Raw genomic sequence first — 26,951 nt, forward strand, 5'->3', positions numbered from 1 at the left:
CTCCACACGGACAGTGACCCCCCCGGGGCCAGGATCGGTCCCGGGTCCTCAGTGGCGTAGGCAGCACTGACAACCACTGTGCCACCGTGCTGCCCCAACAGTATCATTGTAATAGAATTCTTTCATTACTCAGCTAGCCCTCTTGCTGCAATCATGCTTTGCTTTGTCTCTCTGTTAAAGAGCAACAAAACAAAAACCTGAATCTCACAGCTTGATGATCTGTGCATAGAGAACAAAAAAAACAGAGGATTAAAAACGTAGCTTTTAAAAAAAAAGTAGTAGGATGCATGACATGTTCTAATTCCACAACAATGAAAGTAGTAGTCAAATTGGAGCACAGTTGTGTATTCAGCAGATTCTTATTTACTACTATAGTTGAGGTGTGAGAGCATTTACTGGAGGAGATAACAGATAAATAGACTACCATCTCTATATACTGTCTGTTGAAAATCTTAAATGAAAACATAAAATGCTGGAAATACTCAGTAAATCAGGCAGAATTTGTGGAGAGAGAAACAGACTTAGCATCTCAGGTCATGATCTTTCATAACTATACTGGAAAAAGTTATGTACAGGTTTTAAAATACTACAGAGGCAGGGAAATGGGTGAGTTGAATAAAAAGGAAGGTCTGTGTTAAGGTGGAGGCAGGAGAGATAAAATAACAAAGGGATGATGTTTCTAGGCAAAAGCAGATGATAGAGTCAAGTACATAGAAGATACATAGAAGATAGGTGTAGGAGGAGGCCATTTGGCCCTTCGAGTCTGCTCGGCCATTTATCACTATCATGGCTGACCATCGAACTCAATGGCCTAATCCTGCTTTCTCCCCATAGCCTTTGATCCCATTTGCCCCAAGTGTTATATTCAGCCGTCTCTTGAATATATTCATTGTTTGAGCATCAAGTACTTCCTGTGGTAATGAATTCCACAGGCTCACCACTTTTTGGGTGAAGAAATGTCTCCTCATCTCTGTACGATGTTGTTCTGTTTCTCTGGTTATGAATATGGCGGTCAATATGGTCGCCTTCTGACTTCCGGGTGCGGCGATGACCAGCTGAGTCGCACGTTTCGGCAGCTCCCGGTGAAACAGACTTTTGGGCTCTTGATAGGAGCCCCAACGGCAATTTTGATGGCTAAAAACACTGTGCAGTAAACCAGAAGGGAATCCCCCCTGGATACGGATGAAAAAAGGAGGAGAAAGTGGCCGGATTGCAGTGGATCCTTTAGAACAACGGCAAGGAAGGCAAGCAAAAACCAAGATGGCGTCGGAAGGTGGCAGTTTAACATGGGGCCCTGAACAACAAGAGTTCTTGAAATGCTGCGTGGAAGAGATAAAAAAGGAAATGAAGAAAGAGCTGTTGGCCCCGATACTACAGGCGATCGAAGGGCTAAAGGAGGAACAAAAGACCCAGGAGCGGGAGCTTCGGGTCATGAAGGCAAAGGCAGCCGAGAATGAGGACGACATACAGGGCCTGGTGGTGAAGACAGAGACGCATGAGGCACATCAGAAACGATGTGTGGAAAGGTTGGAGGCACTGGAGAACAACGCAAGGAGGAACAACCTGAGGATTCTTGGTCTTCCTGAAGGTGTGGAGGGAGCGGACGTCGGGGCATATGTGAGCACGATGCTGCACTCGTTAATGGGAGCGGAGGCCCCGGCGGGTCCGTTGGAGGTGGAGGGAGCATACCGAGTGATGGCGCGAGGACCGAGAGCAGGAGAAATTCCCAGAGCCATAGTGGTGAGATTCCTCCGTTTTAAGGATAGAGAAATGGTCCTTAGATGGGCAAAGAAAACTCGGAGCAGTAAATGGGAGAACGCGGTGATCCACGTTTATCAAGACTGGAGTGCGGAGGTGGCGAGAAGGAGGGCGAGCTTTAATCGGGCCAAGGTGGTGCTTCATAAAAAGAAGATAAAATTTGGAATGCTGCAACCGGCAAGACTGTGGGTCACATATCGAGGGAGGCACCACTACTTTGAGACGGCGGATGAAGCGTGGACTTTTATTGTGGAAGAAAAACTGGAATGAGTGGGTTATTAAAAAGAACGTTTGAACAAAGTGGTGGGGCGAATGTGGGGGGCGAAGAGGGGGGTTAAAAAGGGGGGAAAGAGGAGTTTTATGTACTAATCCTGTGATGTGGTAACTTTTCTTTCTTCCACAGGTGGTGATGGGGGGGGGAGGGGAGGTGGAGGAGATGGGGCGTTGGCCATTGGGGGCGGGGCCAAGGGAGAAGCGCGGGCTTGGTTCCCGCGCTATGATAATCATGGCGGGAATAGAGAAGCAGGAAGGAGGGGGCGTCGCAGGGTGCGAGCCTAGGTCACGGGGGGAAGCTGAGGTCGGCCAGAGTTTGCTGACTTCTGGGAGCAACATGGGGGGAGTAATTACGCTAGCGGGGGATCTAGCGGGGGGGGTGGGAGGGGGGAATTACTGGGTTGCTGCTGCTGGGGAGAGGGGGGAGCTGGTATGGGAGGGGATGGGCGGGGGGGCACCGCCTGGGGGAGATGCAGCTGCGTGGGAACCGGGTGAGGAGCTGGAAAAAGGGGATGGCTAATCGACAAGGGGGGGGGGGGGGGGGGGGTAGGAAGCCCCCCAACCCGGCTGATCACGTGGAACGTGAGAGGGCTGAACGGGCCGATAAAGAGGGCACGGGTACTCGTACACCTTAAGAAACTTAAGGCAGATGTGGTTATGTTACAGGAAACGCACCTGAAACTGATAGACCAGGTTAGGCTACGCAAAGGATGGGTGGGGCAGGTGTTCCATTCGGGGCTAGATGCGAAAAACAGGGGGGTGGCTATATTAGTGGGGAAGCGGGTAATGTTCGAGGCAAAGACTATAGTGGCGGATAACGGGGGCAGATACGTGATGGTGAGTGGCAAACTACAGGGGGAGACGGTGGTTTTGGTAAACGTATATGCCCCGAACTGGGATGATGCCAATTTTATGAGGCGGATGCTAGGACGCATTCCGGACCTAGAGATGGGAAAGCTGATCATGGGGGGAGATTTTAATACGGTGTTGGAACCAGGGCTGGATAGGTCGAAGTCCAGGACTGGAAGGAGGCCGGCAGCAGCCAAGGTACTTAAAGATTTTATGGAGCAGATGGGAGGTGTAGACCCGTTGAGATTTAGCAGACCTAGGAGTAAGGAGTTCTCGTTTTTCTCCTATGTGCATAAAGTCTACTCGCGAATAGATTTTTTTGTGCTAGGAAGGGCGTTGATCCCGAAGGTGAGGGGAACGGAGTATACGGCTATAGCCATTTCGGATCACGCTCCACACTGGGTAGACTTGGAGATAGGGGAGGAAACAGGAGGGCGCCCACCCTGGAGAATGGACATGGGACTAATGGCAGATGAGGGTGTGTGTCTAAGGGTGAGGGGGTGCATTGAAAAGTACTTGGAACTCAATGATAATGGGGAGGTCCAGGTGGGAGTGGTCTGGGAGGCGTTGAAGGCGGTGGTTAGAGGGGAGCTGATATCAATAAGGGCACATAAAGGGAAGCAGGAGAGTAAGGAACGGGAGCGGTTGCTGCAAGAACTTTTGAGGGTGGACAGACAATATGCGGAAGCACCGGAGGAGGGACTGTACAGGGAAAGGCAAAGGCTACATGTAGAATTTGACTTGCTGACTACGGGCACTGCAGAGGCACAATGGAGGAAGGCACAGGGTGTACAGTACGAATATGGGGAGAAGGCGAGCAGGTTGCTGGCACACCAATTGAGGAAAAGGGGAGCAGCGAGGGAAATAGGGGGAGTGAGGGATGAGGAAGGAGAGATGGAGCGGGGAGCGGAGAGAGTGAATGGAGTGTTCAAGACATTTTATAAAAAATGATATGAAGCTCAACCCCCGGATGGGAGGGAGAGAATGATGGGCTTCTTGGATCGGCTGGAATTTCCCAAGGTGGAAGAGCAGGAAAGGGTGGGACTGGGAGCACAGATCGAGGTAGAAGTGGTGAAAGGAATTAGGAGCATGCAGGCGGGAAAGGCCCCGGGACCGGATGGATTCCCAGTCGAATTCTATAGAAAATATGTGGACTTGCTCGCCCCGGTATTGACGAGGACCTTTAATGAGGCAAAGGAAAGGGGACAACTGCCCCCGACTATGTCTGAAGCAATGATATCGCTTCTCTTAAAGAAGGAAAAGGACCCGCTACAATGCGGGTCCTATAGACCTATTTCCCTCCTAAATGTAGATGCCAAGATCCTGGCCAAGGTAATGGCAATGAGAATAGAGGAATGTGTCCCGGGGGTGGTCCACGAGGACCAAACTGGGTTTGTGAAGGGGAGACAGCTGAACACGAATATACGGAGGCTGTTAGGGGTAATGATGATGGCCCCACCAGAGGGGGAAACGGAGATAGTAGTGGCGATGGATGCCGAGAAAGCATTTGATAGAGTGGAGTGGGATTATTTGTGGGAGGTGTTGAGGAGATTTGGTTTTGGAGAGGGGTATGTTAGATGGGTGCAGCTGTTGTATAGGGCCCCGATGGCCAGCGTGGTCACGAATGGACGGGGATCTGCATATTTTCGGCTCCATAGAGGGACAAGGCAGGGATGCCCTCTGTCCCCATTATTGTTTGCACTGGCGATTGAGCCCCTGGCGATAGCGTTGAGGGGTTCCAAGAAGTGGAGGGGAGTACTTAGAGGAGGAGAAGAACACCGGGTATCCTTGTATGCGGACGATTTGCTACTATACGTGGCAGACCCGGCGGAGGGGATGCCAGAAATAATGCGGATATTTGGGGAGTTTGGGGATTTTTCAGGGTATAAATTGAACATGGGGAAAAGTGAGTTGTTTGTGGTGCATCCAGGGGAGCAGAGTAGAAAAATAGAGGACCTACCGTTGAGGAAGGTAACAAGGGACTTTCGTTACCTGGGGATCCAGATAGCCAAGAATTGGGGCACATTGCATAGGTTAAATTTAACGCGGTTGGTGGAACAAATGGAGGAGGATTTCAAGAGATGGGATATGGTATCCCTGTCACAGGCAGGGAGGGTGCAGGCGGTTAAAATGGTGGTCCTCCCGAGATTCCTCTTTGTGTTTCAGTGCCTCCCGGTGGTGATCACGAAGGCTTTTTTTAAAAGGATTGAAAAGAGCATCATGGGTTTTGTGTGGGCCGGGAAGACCCCGAGAGTGAGGAAGGGATTCTTACAGCGTAGCAGGGATAGGGGGGGGCTGGCACTACCGAGCCTAAGTGAGTATTATTGGGCCGCTAATATTTCAATGGTGAGTAAGTGGATGGGAGAGGAGGAGGGAGCGGCGTGGAATAGATTAGAGAGGGCGTCCTGTAGGGGGACTAGCCTACATGCTATTGTGACAGCCCCATTGCCGTTCTCACCGAGGAACTACACCACAAGCCCGGTGGTGGTGGCTACACTGAAGATTTGGGGACAGTGGAGACAGCATAGGGGAAAGACTGGAGCCTTGGGGGGGTCCCCGATAAGAAACAACCATAGGTTTGCCCCGGGGGGAATGGATGGGGGATATGGAATGTGGCAAAGAGCAGGAATAACACAACTGAAAGATCTGTTTGTGGATGGGAAGTTCGCGAGTCTGGGAGTGCTGACCGAGAAATATGGGTTGCCCCAAGGGAATGCATTCAGGTATATGCAACTGAGGGCTTTTGCGAGGCAACAGGTGAGGGAATTCCCGCAGCTCCCGACACAAGAGGTGCAGGACAGAGTGATCTCAAAGACATGGGTGGGGGATGGTAAGGTGTCAGATATATATAGGGAAATGAGGGACGAAGGGGAGACTATGGTAGATGAACTAAAAGGGAAATGGGAAGAAGAGCTGGGGGAGGAGATCGAGGAGGAGCTGTGGGCAGATGCCCTAAACAGGGTAAACTCGTCGTCCTCGTGTGCCAGGCTAAGCCTGATTCAGTTTAAGGTATTACACAGGGCGCATATGACTGGAGCACGGCTCAGTAAATTTTTTGGGGTGGAGGATAGGTGTGCGAGGTGCTCGAGAAGCCCAGCGAATCATACCCATATGTTTTGGTCATGCCCGGCACTACAGGGGTTTTGGATGGGGTTTGTGACAAAGGTGCTTTCAAAGGTAGTGGGGGTCCGGGTCGAACCAAGCTGGGGGTTGGCTATATTTGGGGTTGCACAAGAGCCGGGAGTGCAGGAGGCGAGAGAGGCCGATGTTTTGGCCTTTGCGTCCCTAGTAGCCCGGCGCAGGATATTGTTAATGTGGAAAGAAGCCAAGCCCCCGGGGATGGAGACCTGGATAAATGACATGGCAGGGTTTATAAAGCTAGAGCGGATTAAGTTCGTTCTAAGGGGGTCGGCTCAAGGGTTCACCAGGCGGTGGCAACCGTTCGTCGAATACCTCGCAGAAAGATAGATGGAATGGAAAAAAGAAGGCAGCAGCAGCAGCCCAGGATCGGGGGGTCGGTGGGGGGGGGGAGGAGGAACCAGAAGGACTCTCAGGGTTGTTAATATATACTGTATAGTATGTATAGGTCGTTGCTACAGATAATTATATATTGGACTGTTAAATTATATTTTTGGAGAGTGTTACTTGTGATAAGGCAGTTGCCAATTAGGGTTAGTTTTCATTTTTTTAATTTATTATTTATTCATTTTTTTTGTTTGTTTATAAAATAGGTCATTGTTATTTGTGTTGTTATAATATTGTGAAAAGGATGCACAATGTACTGGGTTGGTTGACCAAAAATTTTCAATAAAATATTTATTAAAAAAAAAAATATGGTCGCCTTCCTTAATCCTAATTATGTTTGCTTTAGAGTCGCCAGGTATCTCTCAATACTGCCACAAAGTTCAAACCCGAATACTGATCAAAGAGCCACTACACCAGTTAGTTAGTTCAAAGTCAATACTATTTATTTACACACACAGTAATATCTACTCATGCACAAAGTACTACAAACTAAACTATCTCTAATGCTAACACCTAAACTTAGCTTCGGGTGCCCACTCAGTCAGAGGAACAATGGCCGTTGTTCAGATCTGAGGTTGTTGGATTCGAAGTGGGACAGGAGAACAGCTAAGGTCGCCTGTCTGGTAGCGAGCGTTGACCTTGGACTTACTTGCTTCTGGTGCAGCTGGTAGATGGGTCTCTCCGCTTTTGAGAGCCAAATCTAAGAGAGCGATTCTCTCATGGGAGTTCCTTCTTATACCCCAAGGGGCTTCGCGCGCTTTTAGGCAGGCCTTAAACTTGGCCCCAATTAATTGGGCCGCTTCTCGATCACTGGTATTGATCTTGACCAATAAAGGGGTGGGTGCCCTGATGGCTGGGCATGTCTTTGGTGGCCGTTGGCCTTGCTTGGTTTGTGCTTTCGGTTGGGGAACTGGCGCCGGGATGTCTGAAACAGTATCGGTAGCTTGAGTGTCTTTCCTTTGTTCCCGGAGATGGGCCATCAATATGCTAATTGACCTATAGTTTCAATTCCGTCTGGGAGCGGTTTCTCCAATTTGCATACAGGCTCTGTGCCTGCTTGTTTTCCTAACATTGTCCACAGTTCCCTACATTTTCTTTGTGAGCGTCCATTTTGTATTCTGGAAGTGGCCATCCCAGATGGCTACACTGAAATGGTTTATCCTGAATCCTCGGACTGTGACAGTCATATGACAGTCCCGCCATCCCTGGAATCAGTCTGGTAACCTTCGCTGCACTCCCTCGAGAGCAAGAACATCCTTCCTCAGAAAAGGAGACTAAAACTGCACACAATATTCTAGGTATGGCCTCACCAAGACTCTGTATAATTACAGCAACACATCCCTGCTTCTGAACTCAAAACCTCTCGCAATGAAGGCCAACATACCATTAGCCTTCCTTACCGCCTGCTGCACCTGCATGCTTAACTTCAGCGACTGGTGTACAAGGACACTCAGGTTCCGCTGCACACTCCCCTCTCCCAATTTACAACCATTCAGGTAGTAATCTTCCTTCCTATTTTTGCTTCGAAAGTGAATAACCTCACACTTATCCAAATTATACTGCATCTGCCATTAATTTGCCCACTCGCCCAACCTGTCCAGTTCATGCTGTAGGATCTCTGCATTCTCGTCACAATTCACCCTCCCACCCAACTTGGTATCATCTGCAAACTTTGAAATGATACATCTTGTTACCTCATCCAAATCATTAATATATATTGCGAATAGCTGGGGTCCCAGCACCGATCCCCATGGCACTCCACTAGTTACTGCCTGCCAATTTGCTACAATTGCGCAGCACAGTAGAGCAGTGGTTAGTACAGTTGCTTCACAGCTCCAGGGTCCCAGGTTCGATTCCTGGCTTGGGCCACTGTTTGTGCGGAGTCTGCATGTTCTCCCGTGTCTGCTTGGGTTTCCTCTGGGTCCTCCGATTTCCTCCCACAGTCCAAAGATGTGCGGGTTAGATGGATTGGCCATGCTAAATTGCCCTTAATGTCCAAAGGTTAAGTGGGGTTACTGGGTTACAGGCATAGGTTGAGTAGGGTGCTCTTTCCATGCGCTTTAATCTTGCAAAGTAAATAAACAAAAAATAGTTCTAGAGGAGGTGTAAATGGAATAGCAGAATCATCATCAACAGTTGATGTCTGAAGAAGTATCATCTCCCATTATCGCTTCATGGTCTCCAACCTCATATTACACCAACCCAGTACAGCCCGCTTCTACTTAATTTCCAAGATCCACAAACAGGACTGCCGAGGTAGATACCCATCGTTCCAGCCAGCTTTTGCCCGACAGAACTGGTTTCACTTCCATCCTCTATCAGGACAATGTGAGGGTTCTCTGTTTACCTTCCTGAACACAAGCTTACAGATTCCCCATTTACCATCATCCCAAGTTGTCTATCTACATGTTCTCCCATTGAATAACATGTGCTTTGGTTCATTCACTTCCTCCAAATAAAAGCTGTTTATATGGGACCACTTCCAGCTATTTTTGCCTTTTCCTGGGGTATATGGAACATTTCTTTGTTCAAACTTTACTTTTTTAAAAAATGTATCTTATTCCAAAAATGTATAAACAAGAACAGCAACAAATACAGCAACACAATCAACAACCTACAGTTTGTACAGTTTTATCCCGCTTTACCCATTATTCCCCCCCCCCCCCCCCCCCCCCGCGATGAACAATTCTTCAAACATTGTCATAAACAAGCCCCACCGTGCCTTGAATACGCCCTACGACCCCCTCAACTCAAATTTGATCTTTTCCAAATGTAGAAAATCATAAAAGTCCCCCAGCCAGGCTGCCACTCTCGGTGGTGTGTCCAACCTCCAATTTAACAAAATCCTCCGCCAGGCAATTAGAAGCGAAAGCTATAACGTCGACCTTTTTTTCCCTCAACCAGCTCTGGCAACTCCGAGACCCCAAAGGTCGCCACCATTGGGTTTGGCCTGACCTCTACCCCTTTAATTTTGGATAATGTCCCAAACACCACTTCCCAGTACCGTATCAGCTTTTCACACAATTGCTCCAGCAGAGTATACCCTGGCAACTTGGGAAACACACTCCACTTTTTTCTTATGAAGTCTCGTACCAGCATGTACCTAAACTCACTCCCTCTTGGCAGCTCGAACCTTTCCCATAGCTCATCTAAACCCACAAATTGCCCTTCCAGGTACAGGTCCCTCACCTTCTACAGCCCCACCCGCCTCCATCTTTTATACATCTCATCTATCTCCCCTGGCTTAAACCTATGGTTCCCATAAATGGTGTCAATACCGACATCCCTTCCAATTTAAAGTGCCTCTTCAGTTGGGTCCATACCTCGACCATCGATTGCACCACTGGGCTCTTTGTGTACTTCCCCGGGGCAAAATATAGAGGGGCCATCACCAAGGTCCTCAGGCTAGACCCCCTAAAGAACTCCTCTTCTATCCTAACCCACTCTGCTCCCTCCTCCCCCCATCACTGCCTCACCTTCTCCACATTTACTGCCCAGTAGTAGTGTAGCAGTTTTGGGAGTGCCAACCCCCCTTTCTGTCTCTGCCTGTGTAGCAGGACCCTCCTCACCCTCAGGACTTTACCCGACCATAAAAACTCCAAGATTATTGCATCTAATTTACAAAAGAAAGCCTTCGGGAGAAAGGTTGGGAGGGCTTGAAAGACAAACAAGAACCTTGGTAACACATTGATTTTTATGATTTGCACTCTCCCTGCCAATATCAGACGCAGTGTGTCCCATCCCTTAAAGTCCCCTTTAATCTATTCCACTAGTATTGTCACGTTCCACTTGTACATCGTGGCCCATTCCCTTGTCACCCAAATCCTTAAGTACCGGCACCCCTCGCTAGCCAACTTAAATGGTAGCACCTTTAAGATGGCCTTCAGCCCCACCTCGTTCACCGGAAATATCTCGCTCTTCCCTACATTCAACCTGTATTCTGAGAAGGCCCCAAACCTCTCCAGTATTCCCATGATTGTACCTATACTCTCCAGCGGATCCGATACAAACAACAGGTCAACTGCGTATAGTGATACCCGATGTTCCCTATTCCCTCTCACAATCCCCTGCCACTCTGCAGACCCCTAAGGGCCATCGCCAAGGGTTCAATTACCAAAGCAAATAGCATCAGCGACAGTGGGCATCCCTATCTTGTACCTCTCCATAGCCCAAAACTTTGCGAGTACATTCCATTCATGGCTACACATGCCACCGGAGCTGTGTATAACAAGCTCACCCACGCTAAGAACTTCAATCTAAATCCAAACCTATCCAAAATTTCAAGTAAATACCTCCATTCCACCCAGTCAAATGCCTTCTCTGCATCCATGGAGACAACAACCTCCGGTACCTGCCCCCCCAATGGTTGTCATTAGCACATTCAAAAGCCTCCTGATATTACTGGAGAGCTGTCTGCCTTTCACGAAACCCGCTCGGTCTTCTGCTCCGACCCCTGGCACACATTCCTGCATCCTTCCTGCCAACACCTTGGTCAACATGTTCACTTCAGTATTTAGCAACAAAGGGTCTATATGACCCACACGCCCAATGGATTCTTCCCATTTTTCAGGATTAATGTAATTAACACCTGCGTTAATGTCTCTGATAACTCTCCCTTCTCCACAGATTCATTAAATATCCCCAACAAAACATTAGGGGGAGAGGGGAGACTGTATGTATTAATGGTGACTATGGGTGATTCCTGATTCCTTTTTGCTTATTGTTTATGTTAACATGTGGACTGCTGTTTGGGGGTTTGGTGGGAGGATGGGATTGGTGTTAATGATATGGGGATTGACATTGCATTCGTTACTGATTATTGTTTATTGTTGGTGGGTGTAAATTTTGGAGAAAATGTGAAAAAGGAGAATAATAATATATTTTTAAAAAACATCCCCAACATGTGTGATGCCAATTCTGTTACAAATGCCTTGTAGAACTCTGCCGAAAAGCCACCAGGCTCCTGTGCTTTCCCTGACTTAATTTCCCTAACACTTTCAATCACTTCTCTCAGTCCTAATGTTCTTCCAATGCTTGCCTCTTCTCCTCCTCCAGTCTCGGAAACTCCAAGCCATCGAGAAACCTTTCCATATCCCATCCCATTCCACCTGATGCCACCCTATATAACTTCTTGTAGTATCTCCGGAACGCATCATTCATCTCCCCCGGCTCTGATGCTACCTCTCCCCTATCAGTTCTACTTTTAAAATGTATCTTAACGCAGCCTGCCTCCTCAGTTAGTGGGCAGCATATGCCTCACCTTCTCCCCGTATTCATATTGCACACCCCTTGCCTTTCATAACTGGCCCACTGCCTTCCCCGTCGTCAGCCTATCAAACTGTCCCTGCAACCTCTTTCTCACCACAAGCAGCTCCCTGCGTATCTCTTGTCCACATCAACTACCTCCTCCAACAACTGTCCGCACTCTTCCCTTCGCCTCCTATCTCCACGCGCTTTAAATGAGATAATCTCCCCACTGCCTTCACCGCCTCCAAAAATGTGGCCACCGCCACCTCCCCGTTCTGGTTAGTCTCCACGTACACCTCAACTTCCGATCTCCCCTTCTCACAAAAATCCTTGTCACTCGCCCCACCAAACTAGAAATGTTGTACCAGCGGAGCCCCCCCCCCCCTCACACCTGGGCAACCTGCACCCCCAGGTACCTAAAGTAAGTCCCTGCTCTATGGAATGGCAGCCCCCCCACCCCTGCCCCACCCCCGGCCGAGACACCACAAAATACTCACTCTTATCTCGATTTAGTTTGTAGCCTGAGAAAGATGCTAACACTCGAAGCAGCTCCAATATTCCCCCTATCGACACACTCGGTTCCGACACGTATAACAGCAAGTCATCGGCATATAAGAACACCCTGTGCTCTATCCCCCCCCGCACTATTCCTTTCCATACCCCTGAACTTCTTAACGCGATAGCCAATGGCTCAATCGCGAGTGCAAACAGCAGGGGGGACATAGGACATCCCTGTCTAGTCCCACGGTGGAGAGTAAAGTATCTCGAGCTGATGTTGTTTGTGAGGACACTCACCCTCGGCTCCTTATATAGTCGCTTTACCCAGTTCACAAATCTTGGTCCAATCCCAAACCGCTCCAGAACTGCCATCAAGCCTCGTACCAGCCTCCTTCCCGTACCAGCCTCCCTGAACAGGCGCCGGAATGTGGCGACTAGGGGCTTTTCACAGTAACTTCATTTGAAGCCTACGTGTGACAATAAGCGATTTTCATTTCATTTCATTTTCCTCCCCCGGTCCCCCTATGCCCTCACACTCTAACCCCACCCCCTCCCAATCTCCCCCCAGTCCCCGCTCCCCACCCTCTCCCCCACCCCCCACATCACCTCTCACACGCTCCCATTCTCACAATCTCACAAACCTTGCTCGCCTGGGGTCTTCAGGACAGCCTCCTGCCTCACTTGTCGTCTCCTCGTGCTGATAAGCCTTAATTTTGCACCTTGCTGTTGCTCGCTGGCTAGTCGAGTTACTCGCCTGCTCTTTTTGCTGCTCTGCAGCTGCTGACTGGCTGTCTCACCTTGGCTTTTGGATTTCGACTAGCACTTCGAGCCTCGCTTCACTGTTGCTGGCTGGCCTGCCCTCAGCCCTGGCCAAAACCTGCTCTCTGCGCCTTTTTTGCAAAAGTAAAACACAGGTTCTTCTGCCTCTACCTTGCTCCCTCCTCACCTAATTGCCTCTTGTTTCTTTCGCGTACGCACCTCAATGTTCAGACAACTCTGTTTTCCTGCTCTAAGGTGACGCGACCAATCAGAATCTAATGTCGCTCTGCATTGCTTGCTGATAGGCTCACAGTGTTATCAGGGTTCTAATTGGTACCCACAGACACTGACCGTCGAGGGGCCCTCCATTGGTTGTGATCCCGAACCTAGATTATGGGTGGAGACTTCAACTGTGTGATGGAGCCGAGGGTAGAGTGTGTGTGTGTGTGGGGGGGTCGTGATAGAAATCAGATTTTGTGATTAGCTATAGATGAGATATCAGGTTTAGTTGAGAAATCATGAAGAGAAATTGATTAAATCATACGAACCATGAGAGTGAGGAAAGCTGACTAGCTGGGAACTAATCAGATAAGGCTCTAAATTCTCACATTTTGCAAGTTGCTCGAGACTGGCCAGAGACCAAGGCCAGTGACAAAGGACTCCACTCCATTGTATGCAGCTGTCTTTCCAGGCCTGGACAGTTGCATTTCCATGGTAACAGTCAGTCAGGGTCATAATGACTTTTCGAAAACTGTGTTAATCTAATTAATGTTAGAGGCATAATTGACAAGCCAGGGTATGGAAAATTACACCAAGAATCTCTTGAGTTGACAGACAGACAGTTTGGTCGAATTGAGTGAATTATAAATTAGTTGAAGCCAATCACAGCTGTAAAGAAGGCAAAACTTTAAGATAATGATCTTCTTAAAAATCACTTGTCGGGATGGAAAAATCCATTCTGGAATCAATCTATCACTTTCTGAAACCTATGTCTTTGCTGCATTTGCTATCGCCATTTTTCTTTTGTTTAAATCAATCAGTAATTTTGTACTGTGTATCACGATTTGTATTTTAAACTCAACCACTGTATTCGCTAAAGACAATCAATCTGACCTAAGTTTGTATTGTAACCAAGAGTTTATCAGTAGACACGAAAGCTGACAATAAAGTTCAACGAAACTTTGCCAAAAAACACAGCCTGAATTTCTGTTATTTGGGAACTAACAAGGGATAACGCATATCCAGGGTTCCCGAATAGACACAGAGATCCATTAAGTAGCCAGGGTCACAGGCTTGCGTAGGGCTGGGTTAGAGGGAGGGAGATTTTGTGAGGAGGGAATGCGCAGAAGAAGAGTAGAGTGAGTGTTGTTTGAAATCCAGAGCCACAGTTTCATAATTAAAAGAGGTAAGCCTGGATTTCAATTCAGCAATTATTCAAACAGGTACTTTTTTACATGTTAAAAAGCACGAAAGCAGGGATCAATTTGTGTATTTTTGTGGCTTGCGCATTTGTGTTCAATGGGGAGAAGGTGGGCAAGGTCAGGAGGGGCATGACATCATTGGGGGGCCCTAGAAATGAAGGTGCGGGCGGGGCTCCACAAATTGTAAATCCACCTCTGCTTTCCTTCATAGAATCATAGAACCCCTACAGTGCAGAAGGAGGCCATTTGGGCAACCGAGCCCCATAGGCCTACTTAACCTTTGGACAATAAGGGGTAATCCAGCATGGCCAATGCTTTATTCTTTTACGGGATGTGTGTGTCACTGGTTAGGCCAGCATTTATTGCCTATCCCTAATTGCCCTTCAGAAGGGGTGGTGAGCAGCCCTCCTGAACCGCTGCAGTCCCTGAGGTGTAGGTATACCCAGACTGCTGTTAGGGAGGGGGTTCCAGGATTCTGCCCCAGTGACAGTGAACGAATGGCTAAATATTTCCAAGTCAGGATGGTGAGTGACTTGGAGGGGAAACTCCAGGTGGTGGGGTTCCCAGGTATCTGCTGCTCTTGTCCCTCTAGATGGTAGCGGTCGTGGGTTTGGAAGGTGTTGTCTAAGAAAACTTAATGAGTTACTGCAGTACATCATGTAGATGGTACACACGGCTGCCACTGTTCATCAGTGGTGGAGGGTTTGAATGTTTGTGGAAGGGGGAGCAATAAAGCAGGTTGCTTTGTCCTGGATGATGTCAAATTCTTGAGTTTTGTTGGAGCTGCACTCATCCAGGCAAGTGAAGAGTATTCCAATACACTCCTGACTTGAGCCTTATAGATGGTGGACAGGCTTTGGGGAGTCAGGAGGTGAGTTACTTGCTGTAGGATTCCTAGCCTTTGACCTGCCCTGGTAGCCACAGTATTCATGTGGCTAGTTCAGTTCAGTTTCTGATCAATAGTAATCTCCAGGATGTTGATAGTGGGGGATTCAGTGATGGTAATGCCATTGAATGACAAGAGACGGTGGTTAGATTCTCTCTCTTGTAGGAGATGGTCATTGCCTGGCACTTGAGTGGCACAAATGTAACTTGCCATTTGTCAGCCCAAGCCTGGATATTGTTCAGATCTTGCTGCATTTGGACATGGGCTGCTCAATTATCTAAGGAGTCAAGAATGGTGCTGAACATTGTGCAGTCATCTGCAAACATCCCCACTTCTGACCTTATGATGGAAGGGAGATCAGTAATGAAGCAGCTGAAGATGGTTGGGCCTAGGACACTACCCTGAGGAACTCCTGCAGTGATATCCTGGAGCTGAGATGATTGACCTCCAACCACCATCTTCCTTTGTGCCAGGTATGACTCCAGCTAGTGGAGAGTTTTTCTCGATTCCCATTGACTCTAGTTCAGCTAGGGCTCCTTGGTGCCATATTTGGTCAAATGCTGCCTTCATGTCAAGTGCAGTCACTCTCACCTCAGACATTCAGCTCCTTTGTCCATGTTTGAACGAAGGCTGGTAATGAGGTCAGGAGCTGAGTGACCTTGCGGAACCCAAACTGAGCTTCCGTGAGCAGGTTATTGCTCGTTATAATCGCTTGATAGCACTGTTGATGACTCCTTCCATCTCTTTGCTGATGATGGAGAGTAGACTCAAAGGGTGGTAATTGGCTGGGTTAGACTTGTCCTGTTTAGTTCTGGAGCACATTTCTTCAGTACTATTGCTGGAATATTGTCAGAGCCCTTAGTCTTTGCAGTATCCAGTGACTTAGCCATTTCTTGACATCACATGGAGTAAATCGTATTGGCTGAAGAGAAACATGTGTGATGCTGGGGACCTCTGGAGGAGACCGAGATGGATCAACCACTCCGCACTCCTGGCTGAAGAATGCATCAGCCTTTTTTTTTGCACATGTGTGCTGAACTCCTCCATCATTGAGGATGGGGATATTTGTGGAGCCTCCTCCTCCAGTGAATTGTTTAACTATCCACCACCGTTCATGGCTGGATGTGGCAGGACTGCAGAGCTTAGATCTGATGGGTTCATTGTGGAATCGCTTAGCTCTGTCTATTACTTGCAGCATCTGCTGTTTGGCACACAAGTAGTCCTGTATTGTATCTTCACAAGGTTGACACCTCATTTTTCTGTATGCCTGGTGTTGCTCCTGGCATGCCCTCCTGCACTCTTAATAGAATCAGGGTTGATCCCGTGGCTTGGTGGTATTGGTAGAGTGGGGGATATGCCATAAGACCATAAGACATAGGAGCAGAAGTAAGGCCATTCGGCCCATCAAGTCCACTCCACCATTCAATCATGGCTGATTTCAACTCCATTTACCTGCTCTCTCTCCATAGCCCTTAATTCCTCGAGAAATCAAGAATTTATCAACTTCTGTCTTAAAGACACTCATCGTCCCGGCCTCCACCGTCCTCTGTGGCAATGAATTCCACAGACCCACCACTCTCTGGCTGAAGAAATTTCTCCTCATCTCTGTTCTAAAGTGAGTCCCTTTTATTCTAAGGCAGTGTCCCTGGGTCCTAGTCTCCCCTGCTAATGGAAACAACTTCCCTACGTCCACCCTATCTAAGCCATTCATTATCTTGTAAGTTTCTATTAGATCTCCCCTCAACCTCCTAAACTCCAATGAATATAAGCCCAGGATCCTCAGACGTTCATCGTATGTTAGGCCTACCATTCCTGGGATCATCCGTGTGAATCTCCGCTGGACCCGCTCCAGTGCCAGTATGTCCTTCCTGAGGTGTGGGGCCCAAAATTGCTCACAGTATTCTAAATGGGGCCTAACCAATGCTTTATAAAGCTTCAGAAGTACATCCCTGCTTTTATATTCCAATCCTCTTGAGATAAATGACAACATTGCATTTGCTTTCTTAATTACGGACTCAACCTGCAAATTTACCTTTAGAGAATCCTGGACTAGGACTCCCAAGTCCCTTTGCACTTCAGCATAATGAATTTTGTTACCATTTAGAAAATAGTCCATGCCTCTATTCTTTTTTCCAAAGTGCAAGACCTCGCACTTGCCCACGTTGAATTTCATCAGCCATTACTTGGACCACTCTCCTAAACTGTCTAAATCTTTCTGCAGCCTCCCCACCTCCTCCATACTACCTGCCCCTCCACCTATCTTTGTATCATCGGCAAACTTAGCCAGAATGCCCCCAGTTCCGTCATCTAGATTGTTAATATTTAAAGAGAACAGCTGTGGCCCCAACACTGAACCCTGCGGGACACCACTCGTCCCCGGTTGCCATTCCGAAAAATAACCTTTTATCCCAACTCTCTGCCTTCTGCCTGACAGCCAATCGTCAATCCATGTTAGTACCTTGCCTCGAATACCATGGGCCCTTATTTTACTCAGCAGTCTCCCGTGAGGCACCTTATCAAAGGCCTTTTGAAAGTCAAGATAGATAACATCCATTGGCTCTCCTTGGTCTAACCTATTTGTTATCTCTTCAAAGAACTCTAACAGGTTTGTCAGGCACAACCTCCCCATCCTAAATCCATGCTGACTTGTCCTAATCCGACCCTGCACTTCCAATAATTTAGAAATCTCATCCTTAACAATGGATTCTAGAATCTTGCCAACAACCGAGGTTAGGCTAATTGGCCTATAATTTTCCATCTTTTTCCGGCCGGGCCAAGTCTGCTGCTGCTGATGGCTCATGGATGCCTAGTCTTGAGTTGCTAGATCTGAACAAAGTCTATCCCATTTAGGATGGTGATAGTGCCACACAACACAATGGAGGGTATCCTCAATCTGAAGACGGGACTTTGTCTCCACAAGGACTGTGCGGTGGTCACTTGTACTGATACTGTCATGGACAGGTGAGTCTGCAGCAGGCAGGTTGGTGAGGATGGGATCAAGCTTATTTTTCCCTCATATTGGCTCCTTCACCACCTGCTGCAGCCCAGTCCAGCAGCTATGTCCTTTAGGACCTGATCAACTGGTCTGTGGTGGTACTACCAAACTATTCTTGGTGATGGACATTGAAGTCCCCTACCCAGAGCATATTCTGCACTCTTGTCACCCTCAGTGCTTCCTCCAAGTGGTGTCCAACATGGAGAAATACTGATTTATCAGCTGATGGTGGCCGATAAGTGGTAATCAGCAGGAGGTTTCCTTGTCCATGTTTAACCTGAAGCCATGAGACTTCATGGGGTCCAAAGACGATGTTGAGGATTCCCAGGACAACTCCTTCCTGACTGTATACCACTGTGTCACCACATCTGCTGGATCTGTCCCGCTGGTGAGACAGGACATATCCAGGAATGGTGATTGTGGTGTTTGAGACATTGTAAGGTATGAGTCTGTGAGTATGATTATGTCAGGCTATTGCCTGACATAGTCATACTCCCAACGTTGGTACAAGCCCTCAGATGTAGTAAGGAGACTGCAGGGTCAACAGGGCTGGGTTTGCCATTGTTGTTTCTGATTCTTGCCGGATGGCCTAATTTATATTAGAAGAATACTTGTAGCTAAAGCTATAAACAATTTAATAACATTAACTGTGGGTCAACTATATACAAAACAACAGACGAATAACAGTATTAACACACACAAGCAACTTCTTTCTTCCAGCTCTCCAGTCAGTCTGAGGTCACCTGACTCTAACATTCACTTATATACTAATGAGACTCCTAGTGGTCAGTCAATGAATTACAACACAACCATGATATCATCACATGCCCATTCTTTTGAAGGAATAAATTAATACATTATCGTCAGTATATTTACATGTGATATCATTAGCCTGTGAGTCTTATAGAATTATTATTTTTTTCTTTAAAAAAAGAAACTGGTTTCACAAATATACATATTCGCACACACAAGAACAGAACCCATAGTATGCACAAAAAGTCCAAATCTACAAATTGAGTCGATCAGGTTTTCTTCTGACTCTGGTTGATCTTCTCAAAGTTTGACCTTGTTGCTCAGAACTTGTAGATTCAATGTTCTCCCTGACATTCTCATGCTCAGGAACTGCTGAACTATCTGACACTGCAGCTGACGTTGATTCTGACGTAGACTCACCTTCCATCACATTGCTGTGAAAGTCTTCTCTGGTTTTCAAGAGCGCGCAATGATTTCTTCTTAAAATCAACCCATCCACTGTCTGTACATTGTAGGAACGAGGTGCTACTTCTAATAATAATAATAATCTTTTATTATCACAAGTATGAAGTTACTGTGAAAAGCCCCTAATCGCCACATTCCGGAGCCTGTTCGGGTAAGCTGGTATGAGAACTGAACCCACGCTGCTGGCCTTGTTCTGCATACAAACCAGCTGTCTAGCCCACTGTGCTAAACCGGTCCATAGTACAATGGCTTTTCTCAACCAATTGCTCGAATCCTCTACTCTCACAATGTCATCACTACTCAGAGGTGGTAAAGTTCTAGACACTCTATCAGAGAACTGCTTTTGTTTTGCTTTAATGTTTCGCATTTCCTGCAGTACCACTGCACTCTCCTCCGTCTTTTCCAAGTATGGAAGTGTGGTGCGCACTCTTCTATTCATGAGTAACTTTTCTGCCAATCTACCATGTGACAGTGGTGACGCTCGGTAAGTCAATAGTGCGAGATATGGATCAGATTGGCTGTCATTGCTTTCTTCAACAATTGCTTAACAATATGTACCCCTTTTTCAGCTTTTCCATTGTCTTGAGGGTACAATGGACTCGACGTGATGTGATTGAAATCATACGTGGTTGCGAAGTGTTCACACTCTTTAGAGGTAAAACAAGGATCGTTGTTGTCGCTCACTATGACTTGAAATTCGCCGTAAAAATTCCATTCGGTCACCCAATCTGACCAAGGCATTGGGCGGAGGAGAAGATCTCCATCCTAACTAAACTTGACTTTCGGGCTTTAGTGAGGCAAGGCGAGAACATCCACCTTCACACCCCATCTGCAACCCCAGCGAGTCTGATATCCCAAAAATGGCCACCAAAGGACAAGGCTCCAGATCAATGTTAAGAATTGCTGACATGGTGTTAAAGAAGGAGACCCAAAGGTTTGCTATCTGGGACATGACCAAAACATATGGGTGTGATTAGCCGGTCACCGCTCACATCTGTCCTCCACTTTTTTTCAGGGAGGAGCTGCACGATGCCTCTCAATCGGTCAGTGAGTTGCTTTCTGTGGGTTATTTATTCCCTTTTGTCAGCATTGGAACAGCTTAGGGATCCTTTATACTTCACAAGAAACGTTTTTATGTGAAAATTTCCTGAAAGAAAATGGTCAGAATGCGCTCTAAAATATGGATCCTAGTGGGAGCTGCCATGTGAGCATCCTTACCTCACATGACGTCATTGAAAGTCATCTAACTTAATCCTAAATTCTAAAAAAAAGTTATCAACCTGAGATGTTAAGTTTGTTTCTTTCTCCACAAATGTTGTCAAACCTGCTGCATTTCTTCAGCATTTTCTGTTTGTATTTCAGATTTCCAGTAGGTGCAGTATTTCGCTTGGTAGCCAAGTATATAGATGGCAGTCTATTTTCTTAATTCATTCTATATTTTGCCATGAAATGTCATTAACATAATTTGGTTCTTAGTTAAAGTGTGTAGCCAGTTGGACTGTTTGGTGTGTGACTAATACTGACAATGTAACAAAAACTTTTTCATTCTGGCCTGGATTTAATGTGGCCGATGGGGTCTCATCCAACGAGGCAGAACAGAATGGAACCTGGCACCACTTTTCTCCAGAAGGCCTGACACTACTTAATTCAAATCAAGCACTTCCCTGGGCAGCATTGGGTCTCCCGTCAGAATAAGTACTTGCAGTTCGGAAATTCTGCATCCCTGAGAGCTGCCAGCCCATCAGATGGGGGCAGCTTTCCAGCGTCGGCAGCGCCACTGGGAGGGGTAGCCCCTGCTGGTACTACAGTGAGGCCTAACATTAGGATTATTAATGGATCCTGTGAAGCAAGTATAGGAAGGATAATGATTGTGGGGAAGCGGTTGGAAGCAAGGACAGAGGTGTGGCTCCCTCCATGTCGGGACCTTCGATCAGGCAACAGTGCCTGTGAGTGAGGGGCCTCCTTGGTAAGTTGTGGCAAACTCTCGGAGGTCTCCCTAGATGGTAAGCCCCTGCCGGCCACCAGTTGAATACCAGCCATGACTGGATGAGAACATTAAGTTCAGAGCCTCAACTGGCCACCGGGTCAAGGGGCCCAGAAACCTTCCCTACGCAGACATGATAGGAGGGAGGCAGGAGGTTGGCAGGATCTCTACTGCACACCACCCCACCCTGAACTTGTCTCCTGAGGATGTGCTAATTCCTGCCCTATGAGTGATGCTCCTTCACTTATCTTCTCAGCTTGAAAACATGTCCCACATTTATATCTTCTGGAATGACATTGTCCAGTTAATGCAAAATAATGGACAGTGCAATGATATAAAAGCACTGAGCATGAGAGCTGAAGAAGAATCATATAGACTCTGTTTCTCTGTGCAGAGATGCTGCCAGAGCAACTGGGTTTTCCCAGCATTTTTACTTTTTATTTCCGATTTCCAGCAGCTTCAGTATTTTGCTTTCATGATTAATGGACAGTCCAAATTGGTTTCGACAGTGTGGAAATCTACACAAAACCACAAAAGTGTAGCTTCAACCACATACTTGTTCAGAAAAATTGCATAAAAGAACAAAGTTCATGCTACTGGGCCGATGTAACCCATTGCTACTTACATATGTGACGCTAATCTTGTAAGGGATTGTCTCCCACTACCCCCAACTCCCAGGAGCAGTGCATTGCCCATTGGTTGTCGAAGAATCCTGCTGATTCTACAGACATGTTGGATGGCATCCATGAAGAGAACGAGCCTCAATTTGCTTGTGCTGGTCTGATTGAAGTCTTCCATGTACTCATCAATAACTTGCACCATCTGGAAGAAATAAAGAGGAAATACTACTTGATTACATTGTGCCTTCCGTAGTTTCAGGATTAGATAACGGGCATATAGTTATATTCACATAATTGCTCAAAGTTTGTTTTCAACTGACTAATTTCTGTATTTTGGTTTAAAGTGCTCTGCAGCAGTGTCAATACATTTCTACTGCAGTGCGATCTGTTGATTAAATTGACTGAGCAGAACAGGTCTTTTCTGTGTTCTAAGTAATATAGGGGAGATGGATTCTAGTAAACAAACTTAATTGACAACAGTAGAAGATTCCTCCCTTGTGCTGCTTGAACATAGAACATAGAACATACAGTGCAGAAGGAGGCCATTTGGCCTATCGAGAATGCACCGACCCACTGATCACTTCCATCCTACCCCGTAACCCAGTAACCCCTCCTAACCTTTTTGGTCACTAAGGACAATTTATCATGGCCAATCTACCTAACCTGCACGTCTTTGGACTGTGGGAGGAAACTGGAGCACCCGGAGGAAACCCACGCAGACATGGGGAGAACGTGCAGACTTCGCACAGACAGTGACCCAGTGGGGAATCGAACCTAGGACCCTTGCGCTGTGAAGCCACAGTGCTATCCACTTGTGCTACCGTGCTGCCCCCTTGGGAATGCACAGTTCCCATATGATTAGGAGAAGAAAAAGAGATAGAGATACATAATGCCAGATCTGTGTCCCTTCCTCATATTGCCACAGAATTTCCAGGTTTTAAGAGGGACTGAGCACCTAGCCTGCAACAGATGCACGCACTGCTATAGCCTTGAAATAATGTGGAATCGGTCCAATTATAACTTGTGGCTGCAGCATCCTCAAATCAGCGGGTGCAGGGGACAGCAAGGCCAACTAGGTCCAAGGTGCTAACTGAACTGTTTCTCTTCACAGATGCTCATTGGTTCCTCCGGTCTAGAGATCTTTCAAATGTTGTGTGGATGTCAGCCAGAAGGGACCCTATCAGCAGCTCTTACCACTGGGCAGAAGTCTCTGGCAGGGGTTGGTTCACAGTAATAACCCAATTCCACAAATTCAGGGAGGTTCTGGTCTGGCACCATGCATTTTGAATGTACAGTTATTCACTAACACCCGATAAAGATGTGAGACAAACATCAGGGCTATTTATTCTGATCTGAAAGGACAGCTGTGCTATGGATGATACATTCAACTGAGATAGATTGCTCCTGGTGTCATTAACACAATCTGACAGTTTGTCTTTTGGCTAAATCCACCACTATCCCTGGTTGCTAGTCAGTCATTTCTGGTGCATGTGTGAGCGTTCATTGAGGACATGATTGTGCTTGACAGTGATGTGTCTAATAGGGGACACTCACAATCAAGACTCAAGTAAATATAATTGTTCTATGTAGAACTAATCTTGGCAGTTGGGAGGCTAGTTTGTCAGGAACTCACTGCAACTTAAAATTGACAACAGTGGAGTTCAGGACAAATGTTCCTGTTGTAGCTAAATAGCAGTCCAAACCTTATGACATGCTGCCTTATTTAATAGGGATAACACAGCACTGTTAGGCAGAGTTAACTTGGGTTTCACCAACTGACATTGCAAAAGCAGATTACAGTAATAGGTTAAGCAGAGAGTACCAATTCACCTTCTCCATGTTGTCAATAAACTGATAGATCCTGTTATCTGATCCAATAGCCATGAAATCCCCGTAAAGAACAGGCAGTTGTGGTGCAACTTCTTCAAAATTTGTGCCCAGTTCTAAAAGTTTGCTGTGTACCAGCTTTTCAAACCAGTTGCGGTCACTGTCATTCACCAGCCGGTCTTTGAACACACGGCAGCTTTCGTGATACCATAGTCTCAGCAACAGAACTTTAGTCTAAAACGAGAAAATAAACTAATAAGAAGGTGGTGCAGAACATTGGACATGCCACAGTCACACAGCGAGCTTCAATAAATTAAAGATTTCATGTGGAAAATTAGAAAATTTTCAGTTTGCAAATTTAATGTATTATGTCCATTGGTAAGTTAAGGTGGTTTAAATGATAATATTTTGCATGTGTAAGGCACAGATTTTAATGGATCTTATGGGTTCAATTGTTTGAGGTAGTTTATAGTTGTGAACTATAAACACTGTAGATCCATCTATCTCCGGGTGTCAAGCCTGGCGTAAATGCCACCTTCACTTAGAATCAGGAGAAGGTTGCCGAATTGAAAAAATGATGGGGGATACCTGTGCCACTATGGGCACACTTCAGGCTCCTGCTGGAGCAGAGAAGACACAAGAACCCATTTTGTGTTTCCTTGTTAGGCATGGAGTTCTAAGTGGTTCTAACTTACACTAGGCAGAAGACTGATACACTTCCTCCCTCCTAATATACTGGCTATCTGATGTAACCGAGGTAAAGATCCTGGAAATTCTTGATTTAACCGACTTTCTTCCCTGGTGAGATTCCCTCTGATGTCAGAGGCCATGTTTAGGGTGGACATTGGTTTCAATACAATTCTGGGGGTGACGAACAGATTTGTATTGTCAGGTACCATGAAATCCCAACAGTATGTTGGAGAACAATTCTGGTGGTAGCATGAGCTTTGTTGCATCTGCTGTTTACATCTGTCCATGGTTGGCACATGAGTGGCATGAACCATGGTTGCAGTGAGTAGCACTTGTCTCCCTGGAATCACCCTTTTACTCAATATTTCCATTCAAATAAGAGTGGCACAGAAATTAAAGCATCATGAGAACTTCCAGCAGTGAGCTTTGAAGTGCATGACTCTATGTTGGTCAATAACACAACATCCTTTGGACATTGCCTAGAGAAGTTAAAAATAGGGTAGGTTACTTTGGCTCACCTTAAATGAAGACACCTCTCAGAAATGCTTGCTAATTTCTATGAGATGAATGGATCAAGTGAGCAACGTGCAAATGGTGCAAGAGAAGACACCGTGGGGTGAAATAGTCTACTTCTTGAATTGAACTAACTTGACTAGATCTTTCTTTTAATTCTTTGCACAATAATCAGGTGGAGCAGGAACTGATGGTCTACTTCTTAGGTTTCTACAAGAGGTAGCAGCAGAGACAGTGGAGATGCTGCTTCTGATTTTCAAAAATTTCCAAGATTCTAGAACGGTTTCAGTGAATTGGAATTTAGCAAATATACACCGGCATTTAAAAAAGAAGAGGAAAAGCAGGGTAAAATAGATCAGTTAGTCTGACATAAGTCGCTAGGAAAACAAGGAAGTCTAACAGTGCACTTGGGAACACACAATGTATGAGCGCAGTCAACATGGTTTTACCGTAGGAAAATGGTGCTCGAGTACTTTTGTAGTTAACATTTATTCAAGTTCTTTGAGGATGAAATTAATGGGTAGATAAAGGGGAATCAGTAGCTATGGTGGATGGAATTCTCAAATTTTTTGACCAAGTGTCAACTCTGGTGGATAACCTGGTGGGCAGCACGGTAGTATTGTGGATAGCACAATTGCTTCACAGCTCCAGGGTCCCAGGTTCGATTCCGGCTTGGGTCACTGTCTGTGCGGAGTCTGCACGTCCTCCCCGTGTCTGCGTGGGTTTCCTCCGGGTGCTCCGGTTTCCTCCCACAGTCCAAAGATGTGCAGGGTAGGTGGATTGGCCATGATAAATTGCCCTTAGTGTCCAAAATTGCCCTTGGTGTTGGGTGGAGGTGTTGACTTTGGGTAGGGTGCTCTTTCCAAGAGCCGGTGCAGACTCAATAGCCGAATGGCCTCCTTCTGCACTGTAAATTCAATGATAATCTATGATTAATCTAGGACAAAGGTTCGGCACATCATCGTGGGCCGAAGGGCCTGTTCTGTGCTGTATTTTCTATGTTCTATTTTTTTTTTTTGAAAACGTCAGGTATCGCCAGCTAGCTCCACTGCTGGGTTTTCTACCATAAGTTTTGACTTAGTTAAAAAACAAGGAGACGGGTCCTATCACATGGTCCTATCAGAATTCATGACCACTGCTGCACAAAAATCAACGGCGTCTACTGATCCATCTCCCTGGCGCTGTGAAGCAACAGTGCTAACCACTGTGTCGTCCTGGGAGAATCTGGTTAAGAAGGTCGTGCAATGCTGGTCTGAGGCAATAGAAGAGCTCCTACACGACTGCTTGGAGCCAGTGAACTGGTCCATATTCAAGACCTCAGCGGCCAACCTAAACGAGTATGCCACACCGTCACAGACTTCATCAGCAAGTGTATAGAATATTGCGTGCCAAAGAAGGTAGTACATACGTTCCCTAACCAGAAACCATGGTTTGATTGGGAGATTCACTCCCTACTGAAGGCCAGGCCTGAGACTTTCAAGACAGGCGACCCTGACCTCTACAAGAAATCCAGGTATGACCTCCGTAAAGCCATCAGGGATGCCAAGAGACAATACCAGACTTAGCTAGGGTCACATTCGGTAGTTGTGGCAAGTTTTAAACAATATAACAGGCTACAAAGCAAAGCAGAGTAGAATATCCGGCTTTAGGACACCCCTCCCTGATGAACTCAATGCATTTGATGCTAGTTTCGAGCAGGAAACCATGAAACCACTGTCAACTGCCCCGCAGCCTCGGACACACCGATACCTACCGTCACAGCTTCTGAAGTCAGATCGGTCTTCTTGAAAGTGAACCCTTGGAAAGCAATAGGTCCTGACAGAGTCCCTGGTTGTGCACTCAGATCCTGTGCGGACAAACTGGCGGATGTGTTCATGGACATCTTCAA

The 26,951-nt window shown here is 46.7% G+C and overlaps 1 protein-coding gene across 1 annotated transcript in view; it reads right to left on the reverse strand.

Moving 5' to 3' along the window:
• Window positions 1–26,951, reverse strand: part of dnah1 (dynein, axonemal, heavy chain 1) — a 1,119,271-nt gene that overhangs the window by 421,404 nt on the left and 670,916 nt on the right. The window contains exons 47-48 of the mRNA XM_072472076.1: window positions 23,864–24,094; window positions 22,039–22,235 (exon numbers count right to left, since the gene is read on the reverse strand). Of these exons, the coding sequence (XP_072328177.1) occupies window positions 22,039–22,235; window positions 23,864–24,094 (428 nt within the window). The remainder of the gene's footprint in view (window positions 1–22,038; window positions 22,236–23,863; window positions 24,095–26,951) is intronic.

The sequence above is a fragment of the Scyliorhinus torazame genome, chromosome 13 (genome assembly GCF_047496885.1).
Source record: "Scyliorhinus torazame isolate Kashiwa2021f chromosome 13, sScyTor2.1, whole genome shotgun sequence".
NCBI classification, from domain to species: Eukaryota; Metazoa; Chordata; class Chondrichthyes; order Carcharhiniformes; family Scyliorhinidae; genus Scyliorhinus; species Scyliorhinus torazame.